At 37.5% G+C, this 22,461-nt stretch overlaps 1 protein-coding gene across 6 annotated transcripts in view; it reads right to left on the minus strand.

Moving 5' to 3' along the window:
- adgrl3.1 (adhesion G protein-coupled receptor L3.1) overlaps positions 1-22,461 on the minus strand; it is a 221,147-nt gene that overhangs the window by 17,785 nt on the left and 180,901 nt on the right. For all 6 annotated transcript variants that reach the window (XM_058384529.1, XM_058384528.1, XM_058384526.1 and 3 more), the window contains exons 17-20: positions 16,251-16,317; positions 15,628-15,719; positions 4,777-4,945; positions 187-315 (exon numbers count right to left, since the gene is read on the minus strand). In XM_058384529.1, coding sequence (XP_058240512.1) covers positions 187-315; positions 4,777-4,945; positions 15,628-15,719; positions 16,251-16,317 — 457 coding nt within the window. The remainder of the gene's footprint in view (positions 1-186; positions 316-4,776; positions 4,946-15,627; positions 15,720-16,250; positions 16,318-22,461) is intronic.

A 22,461-nucleotide genomic window follows, 5' to 3' on the forward strand; every position in this document is an offset into this window, starting at 1 on the left:
ATGTGCATGCATGTGTGTGTGTAGACATGTGTGGCTGTGTGTGGGTGACATATGTGTATGTGTGTGTGTGTATATGTGTATGTGTGTGTGTGTGTATATGTGTATGTGTGTGTGTGTGTGTATCTCTGTGTGTGTGTATATGTGTGTATATGTGTATGTGTGTGTGTGTGTATGTGTGTGTTTTACCTGAGAGTTTGTAGAGTAGCGTCCAGGTGTCCGTGCTGTGCTGGTCTTGGTGGAGGTTGAAATGGTCGACTCCACACTCTTCCCACTGCAGCAGTGTGTACGAAGGCACCTGCCATACTCCTTCCGCACCTGACAACACACACACACACACACACACACAATATATTAGCAAAAAAAACAGGTTTTGAGTGTGTGTGTGTGTGAGAACAATTCAGTGTTGTGATCAGGCATCCAATTAAACAGACATCTTATTTATGTGACTTAAATAGTTAGCATGCTGGCTGACCTTTCCATTGGTATAAATGCATCAACAGCTCATGGCCACACACACACACACACACACACACACACTCCCTCAATTGAGTTATTAAGCGTCAGGGACTCTAAATGCATCGCTGGATCCAAAAACCTTTCCACTCAGGCATTACCGTGGCTTCTCAGATGCAGACTCCCACTTGCTCCTTGCAATAATAAGGCTGTAATTGCTTTTTAACAAAGTTAAGACGGACACCGTGTTTCTGTTTGCGCAGCTGTTGTAGTCGGTCCTACACTAGCTGCTATTTCATAAGTACGTCTCGGAGGGCGAGTCGAATCTCAGAGGACTTTAAAGCAACCGAGGTTTGAAAAGATTGGAGAAGATTTCATTTCTAATACTCTCTCTCCAAACTCAAAACTTTATTAATGCTCAGCTGGAACCATGACCTGCTTTCATGTAAGGGATTTTCCCCATTTTTTCCTCAGCCACCAGATTCTTACTTTTATAGAGATACTTTGTGTGAATGCAGTAAAACTTCACACACATTTCACACACACACACACACACACACACACACACACACATGCACTTTATTCATGCATCAGTTTATATTCATAACACCATATTCATATTCACGTACTTTTTAAATATTCCGTCTGGTTATTTTTCCTCTGTTCTGTTCCGTTTTTGAATATTTTTATAATTTACTCATAGTAAATGAGAACACACACTTCCTCTGTGTCTGCTGACTCCCAGATCACTTTTTCAGACTGCTGCTCTTGTTGCTTTACATGGCAGAGTAACATACTCCAAGCAAAGTAAAAAGTAAAGTAAAGTAAAGAAAGCCGTGTTACTGGTGTTGTTGTTATGTTGTTGTTGTTGTTGATCAAAAAAGAAAGTTGTTAAGACGTAAAGAAAACTGCGTTGTTGTTGTTGTTGTTGTTGGTTGTTGTTGTTGTTGTTGTTGAACAGATCAAAAGTTGTTGTTGAAAGATCAAAGAAAAATCAAAAATATTGTTGTTAAGCTGTTGCTTGTTGTTGTTGTTGTTGTTGTTGTTGTTGAAAGATAAAATGAATAAAGTTGTTGTTGTTGAAAATATAAATGAATGTTGTTGTTGTTGTTGTTGAAAAATAAAAATGAATGTTGTTGTTGTCGGTGCTGTTGCTTGCTTGTTGTTGCTGTTGTCGTGGTTGTTGTTGTTGCTTGTTGCTGTTGTTGATCGCCAGAAACGTTGCTGATTAAGACTGCTGGAAAATCCGTTGCTGCTATCAGCGGTTGCTGCTGTTGTTGCTGAAAGACTGCGTTGTTGTTAAGATCAAAGGTCGAAAAGTTGTTGTTGTTGCTGAAAGAAATGGCGCTGTTGTTGTTGTTGCTGTTGCTACCAAATGAATGTTGTTGTTGTCGGTTGTTGTTGTTGTTGTTGTTGCTGTTGCTTGTTGTTGTCGCGTTGTTGTTGCCGCGGTTGCTGTTGTTGTTGCTGTTGTTGTTGTTGTTGTTGTTGCTTGTTGCTGTTATCGTGGTTGTTGTTAATCGATCAAAGCGCTGCTGTTGCTGAAGACTAAAGAAAGATCAAACCGTTGTTGTTGTTGTTGTTGTTGTTGTTGTTGAATAATACAAATGTTGTTGTTGTCGGTTGTTGTTGTTGCTGTTGTTGTTGTTGTTGCTGTTGTTGTTGTTGCTAAGACGTTTGTTGTTGTTGTTGTTGCGACAAAGAAAACTGCGCTGTTAGTTGCTGTTGTTGCTGCTTGGGTTGTTGCTGTTGTTGCTGTTGTTGCTGTTGTTGTTACAAATAAATGTTATTGCTTATCGCTTTGCAGACTGAAGAAAAATCGCTGTTGTTGTTGCTGTTAAGCTGTTGTTGTTGTTGTTGTTGAAAATAAATAAATGTCAGAATGTTGTTGTTGTTGTTGTTGTTGTTGTTGTTGTTTGCTGTTTGTTGTTGTTGTTCAAATGAATAAAGATAGTAGTTGTTGCTGTTGTTGTTGTTGTTAAGTTGTGTTAAGTTGTTGTTATGCTTGCTGATAAACACAAATGTATGTTGTTGTTGTTGCTTGTTGTTGATGGGAAAGATGTAAACAAACGTAAATGTTGTTGTTGTTGTTGTTGGTTATACAAAATAAAATAAAATTTTAATGTTAAGTTAAGCAATGTTGTTGTTGTTGTTGTTGTTGTTAAGTTGTTGTTGAAAAATAAAAATGAAACATGAATAAAAGGTTGTTGTTGTTGTTGTTGTTGTTGTTGTTGTTGTTGAAAGCAACAGTTGTTGTTGTTGTTGAAATGAAAACAAATGAAAATGTTGTTGTTGTTGTTGTTGTTGTTAAAATGTTGAAAATGAAATGTTGTTGTTGTTGCGTTGTTGTTGTTAGCTTTTGTTGTTGTTGTTGTTGTTGTTGTTGTTGTTGTTAAATGGTTGTTGTTGTTGTTGTTGTTGTTATTATGCTAAACAAACATCAGAATAAAGACAGGTTGTTGTTGTTGTTGTTGTTGTTGTTGTTGTTGTTGTTGTTGTTAAGACAAGAAAGAAAAGAAAAAGATAAAGATCTAAAGGTTGTTGTTGTTGTTGTTGTTGTTGTTGTTGTTGAAAGATCAAAAGAAAGAAGAACCAAGTTGTTGTTGCATAAAGATCTGCAGTTGTTGTTGTTGTTGTTGTTGTTAAGACTGTAGTTGTTAAAGGTAGATAAAGACTCAAAGTTGTTGTTGTTGTTGTTGTTGTTGTTGTTGTTGTTAAGATTGAAGTTATTAGAAAGAAAAGATGAGACTTCGTTATGTTGTTGAAAAGATAAAGAAATCCGCTGTTGTTGTTATGATAAAAGATCCAGCAGCGGAAGTTAGTGTTGTTAAGTTGTTGTTGTTGTTGTTGTTGAAGTTGTTGTTGTTGTTGTTGTTATGTTGTTAAAAGATCGAAAAGTTGTTAAAAGATAAAAGATCTCGTTGTTGTTGTTGCTGTTGTTGTTGTTGTGACAAAGAAAGAAAGAAAGATCGAAAAGAAAGAAAGAAAAGATAAAAGATTCAAAGAAAGAAAGAAAGAAAGAAAGAAAGAAAGAAAGAAAGAAAGAAAGAAAGAAAGAAAGAAAGAAAGAAAGAAAGAAAGAAAGAAAGAAAGAAAGAAAGAAAGAAAGATCGAAAAGAAAGAAAGAAAAGATAAAAGATTCAAAGAAAGAAAGAAAGAAAGAAAGAAAGAAAGAAAGAAAGAAAGAAAGAATATGAAAATGAAATCTATCCATCAGTCCTGCTCTACAACACTGGGCTTGTTTTTTCCTGCTGAATCCCACAGGACTTTCGGAAATGTAAAATATTTCTGTGGATCTTTCAGAGACTTACACTCAGAGGGGACGACCAATCATGTTGCAGTGTAGACATCTACTGAGAGATTCTGCTCCCTATCATTTAAAATCATGACATGAAGTTAACTATAAGATCTTTATGTCTTATGTAGCCAGAGCTTCAGATTGACAGCAGAAGGTCAGGACTCCATATCAGTTTGTATTGGCTAAGATTACGTCTGATTGACATGTAAAGCAACCAATCACAACTCGTTTTTGTTCAGCGTCATGTTTAGGGACGTGAAAATGCCAAATCTCTATAAAAACAGACCAGAGTACAAGCAAAGATCGTTCGTTTAAGTAAGTTGCAACATGAGCGAGTCTGTGAACTTCAAATCCAGCGTGTAGCTGATGCTCAGAAGAGCTCAGTGCCACAGTTGTAAACATGACGACTTCCTTTTTCCAGGAGGGAAGTGAAGCGTCACGATGGGTGACACACATGTCTCTGAGAAATCCTTAGCGTCCAACCAATCAGATGACGATTTTGTTAGCCGTATCCATCAGATGTTCATCCAGTGGGCTTGACCTCCGACGCTCAAGCCTACTTCCTCTGAAGGGTTTAAATCATTTTTAATAATAACAAACATATATTTGTTATTTCTTTCTATGGTACAACAGAAACAACCCTATGACAGAGACACTATGGATAGTGGAAGCTTAGTTTGTTCATGAATCACTTTTAACCCTTTAAAGTCTGAGTGCATGATTCAGTTGTTTATTTGTTGGTTATTATTCAGTAACTAGGTAACACCGAGCGTCTGTGACTAGGTGTGGGCGTGTCCGCTGACATGATAATGTTAAGAAAACTCAAATATGGAGCACTAGGGTGCAGCGACAAACGTCATTACCACGGCAACCCATAATAGGACCGCTTACTGACGACTTTTGTAATACATCGACTGGAGACTTGCAGCGAGAAAATCAGTGTATGTGTGAATGTAGCATAAGTCTTGATCCACTAACTACTTTGTGTGTGTGTGTGCGTGCGTGTGTGTGTGTGTGATGCTTACCTTCTTCTGCAGAATGCAGTGGAAAATAAAGATGAACATCCCTTGCAGTGAGTTAAAGATGGTGAAGAGGTAGGCCATGATCACCGTGTTCTCGTTAATGTACATGAGACCAAAAGCCCATGTCAAACCGAGGAGACACAGCAGAGCGATGGCGCCAATCACCCATGATCTGAAAGAGAGAGAGAGAGAGAGAGAGAGAGAGAGCCATAGGAAACGAGTCAGAACGACATGGTGGAAGGGAAAATTACTGCAAGAAAAAAAGAAGCCTACACACAAAGAGCAGAAGAAGAATGGTACAGGACCCTGTTAATGACTGAAGCCAGTTTACATTATCTAGAGACATTACGATGCTGTCGTTTTAGTGGCTCGTATTTGGACTTGGAGCGACGGCAAGAGCGGAATATAAACAAGCCGCAAGCGCGGGTCATTATTCGCTCGGAATCGAATGTCCTGCTGGCTGCCGCCTCGACGTCTTCGTGTCTGCTAGGCTGTACTTAGCGCTGAAATTCACAACCATTTACAGATGCCATTTATGCGTTAAGATCGTCCTCGCTCACTCACTAACTCACACACTGTGTGTAAATCATTTATACTGAGCTCCACGTTACAGTGACAGTAAAGTATGACATTAAACCTAGATCATTAGTGATAGTGAGGCAGAGAGAGAGAGAGAGAGAGAGAGAGAGAGAGAGTGAGAGTCATGAGCTGGGGAAAGAAGTCTATCATGGCAGTGGCATTAGCTTAATACGCGTTCATCCTAGCATGTGTCAAATCGTTCGTGTTAGTTGCGGTTTGTTGCTTGTGGGCTTGTACACTGTTCTGCATTTTGTCTATGTGCGATAAGAAACAGCAATAGCTGTGATACAGCTTTTAAAGCTACTCAGCAGCGTGAAAATCGACTGTTAGCTTTCAAAGTAGCTTTCTGGTCATATTAGCAAACCAATCTGACTCTCTTAGCCTTATCCCCTTACCAGCTTCCTCCAAAGGTTTATTTTTCTTCGTAATATCTCTATACATGTTTAACTAGAGGCTCTTTAGGGCAGAATAAGATGAAAGCACAGTTTGAAGCTTTTGTTCTGTTGTCAAACAGGAAGCAAGCTGCAGGTGGGAAGAAAAAATTGTGAGTAGGGAAATGAAGGAATGTCGGACCATGGGATTAGTCAGAGGACGTGTCACTAACATGTCATTTCAGAAGCAGAAGTGCTTGTCATGCTGTCAGAGTGTTGGCCTGGTACTGAAATCACAACTAAATGTTCACACTACATTCACATAGCAAGCAAAATGGCTCCTAAATCCTATTAACTGACCAGATCTCTGACATTAATCTGAACGTACAGTAGCACAGTCCCTCATGATGCGTTCAAGCTCCCTGTAAAAAGGGCATGTTTTTCAGCCACGCCCACTTCCCTGGTTTCTTAAAATTTTGCTTTTTAACCATAGCTTTGAACCGTGTTTGGTCATTTCTTTTAAAACCTCTTAAAAAACATAGAAGCTGCAATGTCTGCCTTTTAATTTTGCCTCAAATGGTCTGTTACCTCACTGAAATCCTCCTTCACTGTGATACTCCATCTTTCCATCCTGATGTCTTGGATTGATGTAAAAGGCAGGAGAATTCCGATCTGCCAGTTCAGACAGACGACATATTATCAGGTATCGAAGGTGTATCGGATTGAAATTGGAGTGAAATGGAATCTATGTTGAATTTGAAGAACACCTTCAGACCTTGCTGTGTGAACATAGCCTTTGTCACATGCTAGTGTGAATGTAGGTTTACAGTGAAATAAAAAACAGGGATCAGCTATACCACGAGTCGTCAACTCAAGAAGCCTGGTCCAGACGTGGGTCCAAGAAAGTATTTCAACCGACTAAATTAAACACTTGACGAAATATTGAAGCACAGTCCAGAAATATGGGGGAGAAAATGTCTATAGTTCAGAATTGCAGCCAACCACATGGATTTATGTTTGTGATTTAGCTGAAGGCAATTTTTCCAAAGAAAAAAAATTAGTTCATAAATCTTTCTCCAGCCAGGAAGCCAAAGTTGGAAACCTTTCTTTACACAAATACACCCCGAAATACAAGATGGCTGAAAAAACAGACAAGACAAATAGATCGAAAACGTCTTAGCCGCCGCCCATTTGCAGGACTTTTTGTAGGATACGTATAGGGAAAAGTTGAACATCACAGATTTACACTGAACTCGGATCAAACAACGGAGTAGAAGGAGTAAAGTGCTACACGATCCAATCAGAGCACACGCTTCTGGGAGCACTCGCTCTGATTGGCCAGCAAGCCTTACCAGTGGTCATGTGTAAGTTTCAAGCTTCAACCGAATGCTGAAATAATAAAAGAAGAAACGGGGGAAAAGAGAGACAAAAGAAAAAGAAAAGGCAAGACAGTGAGAGATGAGCCTGATGAATGATTCATCAGCGTCATAAATAAACTAAAGCAGAACTCAAAGAGATGGAATACATCAACAGGAAGGAGGGAAATAAATAAATACCGAAACACACATTTGATAATGAAGGTATAAATAGATTTTTTTTTTATCATACCCAATTTCACACTTAGAAGAGATTCAGCCATTTTTTTTTGACACCCATCAAAAAAATGACAAATAATACCCATATACTGAAAAAGCTGAACCTTTCCAATAAATTGCATTTGTTCGTGCCAGGAGATCTTGAGATGTTTTCAGTTTATCTGGTGATATATTATAGTCTTTTTAGAGCAAATCAAATAGATATATATTGGAAGAGGAGATATATTGAAAGAGTCAGGTCTCCTTTAACTCTTAACTTTATGGCTGTATTTTCCAGCGTATACTGTAGCACCTCCTGTCTACAAAAAACAATATGGAAGCGATATGAGCCGAAAAAAACTCATCCCTGGATGTAAAGTTCACACATACAGCGATTATATCACCGGTCGCCATACTATAAAGTGGCATGTAGCTGTTAATACCACTGGTTGCCATGGTAATAATATTTGCATAAAGAACTTTTCTCAACTTTGTTGGATCGCTGATGTGGACAGGCCCACATTTAATCTCATGTCGCTCGTGTATTAAAGCACTGCTCAGAAATACGGGGGAGAATATGATTGCTGTAGTTCAGCAATCCTCATTTGCAGCCAATCACATGGATTTAAATCAGTGATTTAGCTGAAGGCAGAGTCTTTATTTTATTTCCACGCTCTATCCTGATTCAAACAAAGTAATTTAGTTCATAAATCTTACTCCAGCACCATTCTTTGAAACAGGGAAAAAAAACGAAATACAAGATGGCTGACATATGGACGATAAAAGGATTAAACAGAACACAAACAGAAAGAGAATTCTAAGATGGACCTTTGCAGGATATGAAGGGAAAAGTTTAACATGACAGATTTACAGTGAACTGGAGTGACTTGCTGAAAATAAATGACCTTGGGTTTGCTTTATCACTGTGAGTCGCAGTATGTGTGATCGCCTCTTAATCTCTCCAATCAACTCAACCTGTCTGATATCTTTTCCAAATTTCCCTTGGTTCATTGGGGTACTTAAAAGGAGAGTCAGGAGGGTATAGTTTCTATTTACTACACAAATGTGATTAATATTGTTACCTATGTTTGTGGATACTGATGGAAGTTGTAAATTTCCCATTGGGATGAATAAACTATCTATCTATCTATCTATCTATCTATCTATCTATCTATCTATCTATCTATCTATCTATCTATCTATCTATCTATCCATCCATCCATCCATCCATCCATCCATCCATCCATCCATCCATCCATCCATCCATCCATCCATCCATCTATCTATCTATCTATCTATCTATCTATCTATCTATCTATCTATCTATCTATCTATCTATCTTCTTATTCTTCTTGGTAGCTTGTCATCTGGATTTCTTCTGAGAACAGATCAGACTATAATTGCAAAACTGTATAATAACTGTTCATATAATGATATTGTATGGTGGCTGAGAAGTGTGAAACAAAATAACAAATCAGAAAACAAAACAAGAAATAATAATAAAAAAAATCTGAGAAAAAGTAAATCAGTAAACAAAATAAGAAAATCAGAAAATAAAATAACAAATAAAAAAATAAAATAACTAATAAAAAAAAAAAACAAATCAGAAAATAAAACAACAAATCCAAAAATTAAATTACAAATTGAAGAAAAAATCCTAAAACAAAATAAAAAATCAGTAAACAAAATACCAAATCAGACAAAAACTGGAAAAACAAGGTATAGTTTTATATATATATATATAAAATGTTATTATTTGTTATTTGGTTCCACACTTCTCGGCAACCGTAATATTGCCCTAAGTCAGTGCAGGGATGTATGTACAATGAATATAAATTAAGAGACCTGTTTAGTCCCAAAGAAAGCTAGCAGGATAAAGATATGTCTTTAGGTTTGATGAGAATTGCAGTCACGTCCTGTAGGAGCTATGGCAGAAGGTTACAGAGCTTATCACCCGTGCACTCAGGAGGACACACAGGGTAGAGCTAGAATCAGATGAACAGACTGTGTGAGCCAGTGATTAGGGATAAATGATATTATAGAGTTAGGACAGAGCCAAAGCAGGGAGGGATTTAAAGACCGCCACAGACCTTGATAATGGTCCAGGTTTGTAATTTGTGATTTCTTTAGTACACTTTTCTGGCCACAATCTCCAGGATCTTGAAGTCTACAGCTTGTATATGTAGTTCCATGCACTGGTTTTCAGCAGACTGATAAAAGTTCACTGCATTTCATTTCTGAATGTTATTTGAAAACGTTTGCTTGAATGAGATAATCTGACAGTCTGCAGGAAATCGTCTGAGGTTGGTCATCTGCCATGTCAATCAAAATGCCTCTTTTTGTGAAAACTGGTGCTTCTCAGCAGCGTTTATTGACAAACCAGACTAGGGCTATACAGTCCTTATTTGTTACGAATAAAAAAAATGTAATTCTAGACAGAATGTAGCCTATGCAGTTTCTGCGCCCAGACATGGCATAGATTTGACTTGATAAGCTCGTAGAGTTGTTGATAGGGTGATGTTTTCCGTGAGATTTTTATAACATTTCTGGAGGAGTTTCCAGTGTCAAAGCTGTAATTTGTCTTTGTACTGAGAAAGTTGTGTGCTTCTTTGATTTGCTTTTGTTAGTCTGGTGAAGCAAGGACAGTTTATAGCTGTTAAGCAATAATGTAATTAATATGGATAAATGTAATAAATAATTATTTATTTTAAAATTGTACATTTTATTCTCTGGTTCTATACTTCTCTAAGGCTGCTTTGAGGCAATGTCCATTGTAAAAAGACAAAAATACAAATAAAACTATACAAATCAAATAAAAAAAATGCAAAAATAAATAATACATAAATACAAATTAATTAAAATAAAAATAAATAAATAAATAAAAAATAAATGAAACTAACTTGTTTTATAATGAAATTTTAAGATTTATCAAGCACTATTTTGTTGTTTTTAAAAACTATATAATACATATTATTATTTCTTCTTTTTAAAATTCCTAAAAAATATTTTACAAATTTCACAAGGGGCATTTACACATTTGTCGTGTCTTTAAGAAGCCAATGTTATATGTCGTCTTTTCCAGCTGTGTCGCAGTCTGCTTGTCGTTCACCTTAAATTTATTCACCACTGGTAACTTTTGTGTATCCGCTTGAGTCAGATCTAGATTTGTGTCACTAGTATGTCACTATTGTGTTGTGTAGTATTGTTGATTATTAAAGACTATACTGAAGGACATCCACTACAGACAGTTAGTCTTCGTATTTATTGCCTTTGTATAATTCAAGCACTTTTTTAAATAACTATTCGATTAAAAATGCCTATTTTCAAGGTTTTTCGGTACTTAAAATAAAAATAATAATAATAATAAAAATAATAATAATAATAATTCAATAATTCAAGTACTTCAAGTGCACCAGGGGCCTTGAACAAACCTAGTGTAACTAGAAAATCATAAAAAAGTACCACATTCTTTAATTAATAATTAAAAATTGGTTAATGTTACCAAATCACTGTGGTATCACAAGTGGAACCATTTTTTGGAAAATAAGGCCTTAATTATCCATCCATTCATCCATTTTTTGGAGTCTGTGCCAGGAGACATGAGGCACAAGGCGAAGGGTCATCTAATGAACCCTTAAATAACTTAGCAACAGTGTAGGCAGGCAAAGAACTTAGAATATATTAGAATATAAATATTCACCGCTTAAGCCAATGTACAGACAGACTCGATGAGTCTTTCAGCATCGATGAACGCACTAGCTCCCGAGGCGGATATTAAAAATGCTGAATATTTTCATAATGTTTTATACAACATGGCTTTAAAGTTTGATGGGTTTCCTTGATGGGTTTCCTCATTAAACAGATGTTTAGATGTTGTCGTTTTGTCTGTCTCTAAACTTTTCTTACGTCCACAGACTTATCTTTGCACCTGCATGTCCCCCATCATCATGTGGTCTTGCTACTATGCAAAAGGTTTATATCCTGCAGTGTAAACTTTATCATCTTTAGAATCTATTTTATTACAAGTTTTCACATCGGGTCACTTTTTTTAATCGCAGGTTCTATTACATTCCAGAACTTTGTTGATCATTAAGTACTTCAGGGTCAGTTCAGACTTCAGACTCGAAGCACAGGCTCCGAGTTACTGACAGCATCCAGTATATGTTTTCATAAACATCTTGCAACTTTTCCATATTGTATACGTTTTATAAAGCAGACGTTTGGTCTCAAGCAAGCGTTTATATTTACGAAGAAAGCACCGAGCCTGGGAATGCAGTAAACATCACATGTTTTGACTAGTCTACTCTCAATGCTTTGATTTGTTTTTAAAACCCAGGTGTTGGCTTTCTCACCCACTCGTCAAGAAATGTCCTATTTCACTTCATTTCACCATAACCTTGGTGCAGATAATGAACACTTGTGTTTATTATGTGTTCGGAGCTGGACTACAATCAGATCTAGATGATTTGAACCTTGAGGAACCACTGATCTGGACATACTTTCAGAATGTCTACCAAAAATGTTCGGAATCTCGAGGCACAAAAATTCAATGCTTGGATGTTTTCGAGTGTTTCCTTTAGAGGAGCCGAATCATCTGCTTCCTATTCATGGAGACTTCTCAAGTTTTTATGTTCTTTGAAGACACGCACACACACACACACGCACACACACAAGAATGAGACCCTGTGGAGTTGCAGATCTGACAATATTCGCTTTAATTCTAAACATTCAAAGATTTTAAAGGTTTAAGTGTTAATCAATTCCCACATCTATATTTCTTCTCCTGAAGCACTTGATAAAAGGTGCTTGAACTTGGAACAGAACAACAGTGTCATTGCTGGTGCTGAGCTGGTGTTGTGAATATTTGTTAAGAAACATTTTCCTTTTCCTCCGTCTTCCTTGGAAGCACTTTTCACTGCACTACTTCACGTCCCATTATCGAGGTCTCCTCTTACTGCACATATGGCCATCAGTACATGAGGGTGAAGGTTAAAGCATGCCTCCTCTGAGACACCTGAAGCCAACTGCCACATCCTTTATATTTTTTTCTTTTTAACATCTAACGCCAGATAATTGTGCTTGAGTCTTATACATTTTACGAGTCCCACACTAATTGACAGAGGGTGAGAGAAACAAGGCCATTCTTCTTTCACACGGCCAATTACGCACTCTCTGTGTCCTGGTCGTAGAAGGCTGTGGTATCATTAAAGATTTCACCCTCTGCTGTAGAGGATGACTTCATATGGATTCACTAAAGATTTGTGCACAAGGCTCACGCTTCCTTAAGTGGACAATCTCACCTAAATAATGTAGATTATCCTTTTCTGGACTCGTCTGCACAACACCCACTCCCTCTACTGCATTTTTTGCACAGCAGATATTGCAGCTATTTCACTGCTATTGCACACATCTGCACTTTATTCATCAGTCATACTGTTCTGTCATCAATCTCTATTCATATACTATATTTTTTTTTAGATTTCCCCCTTTCCTACACTCGGTTCCTTGGAGTTCTATACAGAACCCTTTCTGGTGAAACAGCAAAAAAAAATAGTTCTATATAGAACCCTTGGAGATCATCGATATTATCAAGCATTTGATATTAAAATAGCTTTATAAGTCAAAGAAGGTTTAAGGTGAAATGAGGGCCATTACTTGTTGGAATTTTTGTCTACTGTATGTTAGAAAATGGCTTGTTTCTTCAATTCAATATAATTTCATTTTGTACAGCGATTTTAACAGCGTACACTGTGACAAAGCAGTTTTACAGGAATATATAAATTCTGCATATAAATGATAATAATTTAAATTTATCCCTAATCAGTAAGATGATCTGAGGAAGAAACTCAAAAGGGAACTCATCCTTATCTGGGTCACAGTGTGATTATAAATCATCTATAAGTGTGTACTGTATAGTCAAGAGGAATCGTGTAGCCAGGAGATTTTCAGCATGTCAGGAGTTATAGGGACAGTTCCTTGCCGGACCCCTAGGGAGTCCAGGCGAGTGATTCCTACATGGGCGGTGCCACGCCCTTTCCTAATGCGTGTTCCTGCTTTCTCACCTGTCCCTTGTTTTCCCTTGATGTGTTGCTCTATATATGTTTGTCCTCCTGTCTTGGTTGGGATCAGTCATTATGCCTATGTGTCGATGTAACGGTGTATGTGTGCCTGTCATGTTATCTAGATTTTTATGTTATAGTCATGTTTTATTGAGATTATTTTCCATGTCATAGTTATGTTTTATTTCTGTTATGTCTGATGGAGTAGTGTTTTGTGAAGTTAAATAAAAGCAGTGCATGTACTGGATCCCTGCGTTTGGGTCTGATCTGCTGATACGGGCAATCGAGCTTACAGGTTTGATCCCCGTTACCAGCGGTGTCCACCCCCGTTCATTACAGAATGACTGACACCGACCGAGGCAGGACAAACATATATAGAGCAACACATCAAGGGAAAACAAGGGACAGGTGAGAAAGCAGGAACACGCATTAGCAAAGGGCATGGCACCGCCCATGTCATAATCATACAAACCACTTGCCAGGACTCTCTAGGGTTCTGGCATAGAACTGTCTCAATAACTCCTGACAGAGCAACTTGTGTATATGAGCATCAGCATAATTTCTGAATTCATTACAGAATTCATTATATGTTTATGAACGGCATTAGCTAGAAAATATTAAACTGTTTATTCAATTTGTGAAATAATTCAGACTGAAATGATGGAAACACTTCAATAAGAGAAGGGGGCTTTACTCAGGCTTGACTAATACTGTATACAATATTTTCATCACACAGTGTTGTTTTTGTTGAAATAAATCTACACTGCGTTTAAATCTGCTGTATTTTCTTGTCTAGTTATCATTGGGTGAGTGTAAAGGTTGTGTTAAGGTTATATCCTGCAATATAATGTCTCTAATCCTATTACAAACATCTTTTTCTGACCTGGTCCTTTTTTTTCCATTCCAAGTGTTGTCAATCATTATGTACTTCAAGGCCAGTTAGAGGTATTGACAGCGTCCATACCTCTTTTTCATAAACATCTATTAACTTTACTATATTGTATATGTTTTATAAAGAAAATGCATGGTCTCAAGCATAGAATGAGCCAAGCCTGGGCATGCAGTAATTCTATCTATCTATCTATCTATCTATCTATCTATCTATCTATCTATCTATCTATCTATCTATCTATCTATCTATCTCTATCTATCTATATATATATATATATATATATATATATATATATATATATATAAATATATATATATATATATATATATATATATATCCATCCATCTCTCCATCCATTATCTGCATATCTATATATCCCTCTATCTAGGTGTTAGTGTAACTGCAGGTATTGCTGATGAGTGTGCTTGGTCAGCTAGGATATCATGACCCGGTATCTTTCGATATCATCACATTAAATTCAAACCAATAGAAAATAATAGATGGTGCTGCATCAAGTGCTATTTTATGAGCTGTCAAGGCAATATTATTTAATTAAACCTAATCTGTAAGACTTGGACTTGCGATGGACCGTATTTGTGTACTGTATGTGAAATTCCTATTAAATGTTTATCTGGGTTTTGTGTCTGGGTTTCTTTCAAACTTTCTTCCTCACATTGTCTCAGAGAGAGAGCTTTTCCCCTGACATTGGCTTGCTCATTAGGGACTTAATATATAGCTACATCTGGATTCCTGTAAAACTTCACGCGTCATGCTGATGTCTATAAAACAAAAAATCCATACAAATAAACTGAACTTGCTTCCAGTGCTGGTGTGAAAGACATAAAGGCAAGAAACAAAAGGGAGCAGTATAAGCAACTTCAGCACCAGGGTTAAAGAGATAAATGAAGACTATATGCTATATATATATTTTTTCCAATAACTCTGATCGCCTTCTTTAATCCAGGTCACAAAATTTCCGTCCACCCGTTTTTTTTCCCACCCAATTACAAACATCAAAAGGAATAACTAAATGCAAATCCATGTCTTGTAACCTAGATTCAGAAGTGACGCTCTTTCACACTGCGCTAGAGACGACGGCGATCTCAGAAGTGTCCAGCACACCCTCTGTGTTCCTGTGCACTGACCTCTCAATCCCATTTACACACAAAAACATGGGTAAAGTTTCTCTGAGGATCTGATGAGAGACATGAAGGCATTTGAATGTTTCTTATATGTGTGTTTGAGCACCAAGAGGATGACAGTAAGGACAGTGAGTCAGAGTGCATGCAATAGTGACAACACAAGAGTCAAAAACACACACACACACACACATGCACAGACACACACATGCACAGACACACACACACACACAGACTTACTTGATGTTGTCCAGGCAACCGGAGTCAGGTTTCAGAATAGCAGTGTGGTGGAACATCTTGTAAAGTGCAATGCCCAAGAAAATCACATTCAGCTGCACACACACACACACACACACACACACACACACAGAGTATAAGAACATACTCATATATCAGAATATTAGAAACATGAGTTGATATGGAACTCTCTCTCTCTCTCTTTCTCTCTCTCACTCTTTCTCTCTCTCTCTCTCTCTCTTTCTCTCTCTCACTCTTTCTCTCTCTCTCTCTCTCTCTCTCTCTCTTTCTCTCTCTCTCTTTCATTCCTCTTTAGTTGTCAGCGGTGTATTGTCTGTCTTTTGGGGGTTTTAAAGTTCACCCCAACACACCCTGACTTTCACATAATTGGTAAAATGTCTTCAGCAGACCATTATCTGCATCCCCCAGTGTGTGTGTGTGTGTGTGTGTGTGTGTGATGGAGGGAAAGGAGAAACTGCTTTTTTGTTGTTACTTATTCCAAGACCCTATGTGACTGTATGCAAGTGCATATGTATATGTAGCTATGTATGCAAATATGTTTATGTAGAACCCTGTGTGTATGTGTGTGTGTGTGTGTGTGTGTGTGTGGGTGTGTGTGCGCACACCATTATAATGAGCGTTGCAGGGCCAATGAAACTCCAGATGAAGTAGGTGTCTAACCGTAGCCAGCACCTGTAGAAGGCAGACAGGGAAAGAGAGAGAGAAAAAAAAAGAGAGAGGAGGAGGAGGAGGATAGACGGAGACAGAGACAGACACAGTGAGCCAGAAATACCTCGCAACCTAAATGAGGTAATCTCATACATTCCTGTTCATCTAGGTTTGATGACTGGTACATCGTTAGAACCTTCTGGAATGTCGCGAAGCCCGCCAATTGTTCTGAACATAAATGAGTGACTGACGGCTTGTAAGTGAATTATTAAACTCCTCATCTCCTTTAGATCACCTCTAAAGCCCAGCATGTGTGTGTGTGTGTGTGTGTGTGTGTGGCCTGAACCAATTGAACAACTAAGCATGCATTACCCATTACCCAGGAGCAGAGTCTGTATGGAAATGAATGCAGAAGCCAAATGAGATTATAAATACTTTATAGTCTCCAACAGGGCGTACAAATGATGTACAGCAGGACAAAGCGACACAGACAGTACTTTTGTCGTTTATTTCATCGTTTACCAAGCTTATCATGTTTCCAGCCTCCTACTCCATGACATCATCTGTTCTCGAGGGACTATACACTACTATGCGCTTCCTCTCTCCACAGGTTTATCAAAGAAATAAAAAAAAAAAGCACTGGATATCCAAAATAAAAATTAAGGATTAATCCAGGACCTTAAATAATAATACTTTTTTTTTTAAAAACAAATATACCTATCTTGTTTGTTTTAAATTGCGTCATTCTTTTAGCCGCGACAGGAATGCGTTAAAAAATATCAATTTCAATATTTCAATTTCAATTCATTTTATTTGTATAGCGCTTTTAACGATGGACATTGTCTCAATGCAGCTTTACAGAAGTATAGAAACAGAGAAAAGAAAAAAAATAATAATAAAATTTGAGGTTAAGTTACTACTTTATCCCTATTTTATCCCTCAATATGAAATTAGAGTGGTTATAACAGCCAGACAGAAACGCTGGAGAATATAAAAAGAATGAAAAGAAAGAAATACTCTTTCGATAAAAAGAATTTCAAGAAAAATTTATATATACATATAAAATAACAATAATAATTAACGATATTCACAATGTTTGCATAATGTCTTCATGCAAAGGCAAGCTAGCAATTTATATAGAAATTGATTTCAAAAAGAAGGCAGGAAACAAAATATCTATCTATCTATCTATCTATCTATCTATCTATCTATCTATCTATCTATCTATCTATCTATCTATCTATCTATCTATCTATCTATCTTTACTTACTCGACTCCTGTCTTTAGCTGTGATTAACTCAAAAAAGCCCATCATGTCTCACTATAATGATAAAACAGCATTGTACTGCTTATCTTACCTAATTCTGCTCTTTGAGGCAATTCTATGTACACTGTAGTGAAATATCTGCTGGGTTTCTCATGTTTAACCGGTCTACACACAACTCCGGCTAATGAAGGCTGTGAGAATTAGCTGGGAATGAAAGTGATGAGAATACTGAGATGCAGACTTTAATCCAAATTCTCACATTCTTCTTTCTTGAATGTGTGAGTGTGTGATCTATTTACCCGTCCTGGGCGAGAAACAGAACTACGCTGACCATGGCTTATTCCTACACTATATTGCCAAAAGTATTCGCTCACCTGCCTTGACTCGCATATGAACTTAAGTGACATCCCATTCCTAATCCATAGGGTTCAATATGACGTTGGTCCACCCTTTGCAGCTATAACAGCTTCAACTCTTCTGGGAAGGCTGTCCACAAGGTTTAGGAGCGTGTTTATGGGAATTTTTGACCATTCTTCCAGAAGCACATTTGTGAGGTCACACACTGATGTTGGACGAGAAGGCCTGGCTCTCAGTCTCCGCTCTAATTCATCCCAAAGGTGTTCTATCGGGTTGAGGTCAGGACTCTGTGCAGGCCAGTTAAGTTCATCCACACCAGACTCTGTCATCCATGTCTTTATGGACCTTGCTTTGTGCACTGGTGCACAGTCATGTTGGAAGAGGAAGGGGCCAGCTCCAAACTGTTCCCACAAAGTTGGGAGCATGGAATTGTCCAAAATGTCTTGGTATGCTGAAGCATTCAGAGTTCCTTTCACTGGAACTAAGGGGCCAAGCCTAGCTCCTGAAAAACAACCCCACACCATAATCCCCCCTCCACCAAACTTTACACTTGGCACAATGCAGTCAGACAAGTACCGTTCTCCTGGCAACCGCCAAACCCAGACTCGTCCATCAGATTGCCAGATGGAGAAGCGCGATTCGTCACTCCAGAGAACGTGTCTCCACTGCTCTAGAGTCCAGTGGCGGCGTGCTTTACACCACTGCATCCGATGCTTTGCATTGCACTTGGTGATGTATGGCTTGGATGCAGCTGCTCGGCCATGGAAACCCATTCCATGAAGCTCTCTGCGCACTGTTCTTGAGCTAATCTGAAGGCCACATGAAGTTTGGAGGTCTGTAGCGATTGACTCTGCAGAAAGTTGGCGACCTCTTCGCACTATGCGCCTCAGCATCCGCTGACCCCGCTCCGTCAGTTTACGTGGCCTACCACTTCGTGGCTGAGTTGCTGTCGTTCCCAAACACTTCCACGTTCTTATAATACAGCTGACAGTTGACTGTGGAATATTTAGGAGCGAGGAAATTTCACGACTGGATTTGTTGCACAGGTGGCATCCTATCACAGTTCCACGCTGGAATTCACTGAGCTCCTGAGAGCGACCCATTCTTTCACAAATGTTTGTAAAAACAGTCTGCATGCCTAGGTGCTTGATTTTATACACCTGTGGCCATGGAAGTGATTGGAACACCTGATTCTGATTATTTGGATGGGTGAGCGAATACTTTTGGCAATATAGTGTATGTCACATTCATAAGTCATATTTAAACAATGTTGAACTTATATGAAGGAACATCTCCATCAGACCAACCAACCTTTACACCGTCTGCATCCGAGCTCCGCAGTTTCAGTGTTCTGAGTATAAGTTAGGCAGAAAATCTCATCGACATGTTCGTCTGGATTTGCGCTGGTGTTCATCATAACCTTTTTGATATTAACAGATGCCATATAGTAGCTTTCTCCCCCTCATCTCATTACTGTGAAATAAAATCATTGTACGTTTGATAAGTAGACAAGCCAAGGCTAGAGAAGTATACATATATACTTAACGCCAGTGAGCTTTATTGATTATATGAACTTTTGCAATATCATATTATTAAATTATATTAAATTTAGATTAATTACTTTTACAAACTATGTTGATAATAATGATCATTGTAATTGAATCCACTGTCAGATGCCTTTAAACACTCAACAAAGCAAAATGTGGACCATATGAACATCAGATAACCAATTACTAATAAAATTATATTGGAAATGTAGTCATATTACTGGTCGTTTTTAAAGTTTTAGTAGAAATTCCACCATTTCACGCTTGCCACTGCCAATAAGCAGCTCCAGACTTCACAGCTAGTATTATTATTCCACACTCTCCTTAAATGCTTGTGTCACAAAAGCAAAGTGGTCACTCTGTGACCCCATGTCCACGTCACACTCGCCCTCTTTCTCACTCTGGTACTGCTAAGACGTTAACAAAGTGCATTCAAAAGTTCATTGCTCATTAAAGCCTTCGAGTCTTTTGCTTGGTGCTCAAGTTCTAAGTAAAAATTAAAAGCAGAGTCACATCGCACACCACGGGTGACGTTAATTTCAGTGTGTGACTTATTACTATTCTTGCCACGGTTCACCTCCGTAGCCAGGTAGCCTATTGTTTGTGTCAGCGTGTAGCCGCGCAATTTCATAATTGAATAAATTCACAACTTGTTGTGAAATGTTGAACTTCAATCATTTGTATTTCAGCTCAGGATGGGGAGTTGTGTGTTCTGCCAGGCCCCGAAAGAGTTGGATAATGGACAATGATCGATGCCCGAATTGTCTGGGATCAGAGCATCTTCGACAAGCACTTAAAGAGCCTTGCCCTAACTGCAACATAAGTGGAGCAAAGAGTGAAGTGAACAGCAGACATGGCTGCGGCGGTGCATTTTAAGAAGAATGACCTCGGTGTACTGACATGTTCAGAACAGGTCAGACGTTCTTATTAGTATGCATGCTACATTTATATGCAAGCAAGCTGAAGGTTTCACTCTATGGTGCAAAACCCTGGGCATGAGCACACTGTAAACTCTCACATGTCAGCTAGAAGATATGTGACAGCAATGTCTGCTTGTCGACTTAGAGCACATAAACTAGTCAAAACTTTTCTTAAACATGTGCAACAGACTCAGACTTCCATGCAAAATTGATGGCCCCATACTGGGATCCTGACTTGGTGCTAAGCAGTTTGTGCAACTTGTCAATGGGAAATGTGAATATAAAGTGTGTGTTGTTTTGTGCTTTGGAGGCAGACTTGCAGGCGTTATCGAGCAGGATGCAGTGTCTGTGTTGGGGACTGAAAATATGTCTGAAACCAGCAATTCTGCTAATGATATCCGAACTGCGGCATTTAAAAAGTTTAGGCTGTTGATATCCGAAGTCTGGTATCCTAGTGAACCAGTGTTAATGTATTTATCGATGGAGACTTTAAAGCACTTTTTGTTCATCACTCAGGATAAGAGCGTCTGCCAAATGCCAGGACTTTGTAAATGTTAATAGTAGTTGTTACTGAATTGGGGAATTTCACATATGATATTATACTAAATATAGAGATTTGGAGTGTTTTTTTCCTCATTTTTAACGGATATAATGGATTTTTACTGATATTAGAGATTTTGGTGATTTTGTTACTGGATAAGTGATGTTCACAGTGAGTGAATTTTCAGATTTGGATTGTGATTGTGAGTTTGGAGATTTGAAGTGTGATTGTTAATAAATTTGGTGACAAATTGTAACAAATAAAGTGTATTTGTTACAGAATTTGGAATTTTGGACTGTGATTTTTACAGAATTTGGAAATTTGAAGCGTATTTGTTACAGAATTTGGTAATTTGAAGCGTTTTTGTTACTGAATTTAGAAATGTGAAGAGTGTTTATTACAGAATTTGGGAATTTGAAGGATATTTGTTACAGAATTTGGAAATGTGAAGAGTGTTTATTACGGAATTTGGGAATTTGAAGCGTATTTGTTACAGAATTTGTAAATGTGAAGAATGTTTATTACAGAATTTGGGAATTTGAAGCATATTTGTTACAGAATTTGTAAATGTGAAGAGTGTTTATTACAGAATTTGGGAATTTGAAGCGTATTTGTTACAGAATTTGGAAATGTGAAGAGTGTTTATTACGGAATTTGGGAATTTGAAGCATATTTGTTACAGAATTTGGGAATTTGAAGCATATTTGTTACAGAATTTGGAAATGTGAAGAGTGTTTATTACAGAATTTGGGAATTTGAAGCGTATTTGTTACAGAATTTGTAAATGTGAAGAATGTTTATTACAGAATTTGGGAATTTGAAGTGTATTTGTTACAGAATTTGTAAATGTGAAGAATGTTTATTACAGAATTTGGGAATTTGAAGCGTATTTGTTACAGAATTTGGAAATGTGAAGAGTGTTTATTACAGAATTTGGGAATTTGAAGCGTATTTGTTACAGAATTTGTAAATGTGAAGAATGTTTATTACAGAATTTGGGAATTTGAAGCATATTTGTTACAGAATTTGGAAATGTGAAGAGTGTTTATTACAGAATTTGGGAATTTGAAGCGTATTTGTTACAGAATTTGGAAATGTGAAGAGTGTTTATTACAGAATTTGGGAATTTGAAGCGTATTTGTTACAGAATTTGGAAATGTGAAGAGTGTTTATTACAGAATTTGGGAATTTGAAGCGTATTTGTTACAGAATTTGGAAATGTGAAGAGTGTTTATTACAGAATTTGGGAATTTGAAGCGTATTTGTTACAGAATTTGGAAATGTGAAGAGTGTTTATTACAGAATTTGGGAATTTGAAGCGTATTTGTTACAGAATTTGGAAATGTGAAGAGTGTTTATTACAGAATTTGGGAATTTGAAGCGTATTTGTTACAGAATTTGGAAATGTGAAGAGTGTTTATTACAGAATTTGGGAATTTGAAGCATATTTGTTACAGAATTTGGGAATGTGAAGAGTATTTGTTACAGAATTTGGGAATGTGAAGAGTATTTGTTACAGAATTTGGGAATTGGAAG

This window comes from Hemibagrus wyckioides, linkage group LG29 (assembly GCF_019097595.1).
Source record: "Hemibagrus wyckioides isolate EC202008001 linkage group LG29, SWU_Hwy_1.0, whole genome shotgun sequence".
Classification (NCBI taxonomy): domain Eukaryota; kingdom Metazoa; phylum Chordata; class Actinopteri; order Siluriformes; family Bagridae; genus Hemibagrus; species Hemibagrus wyckioides.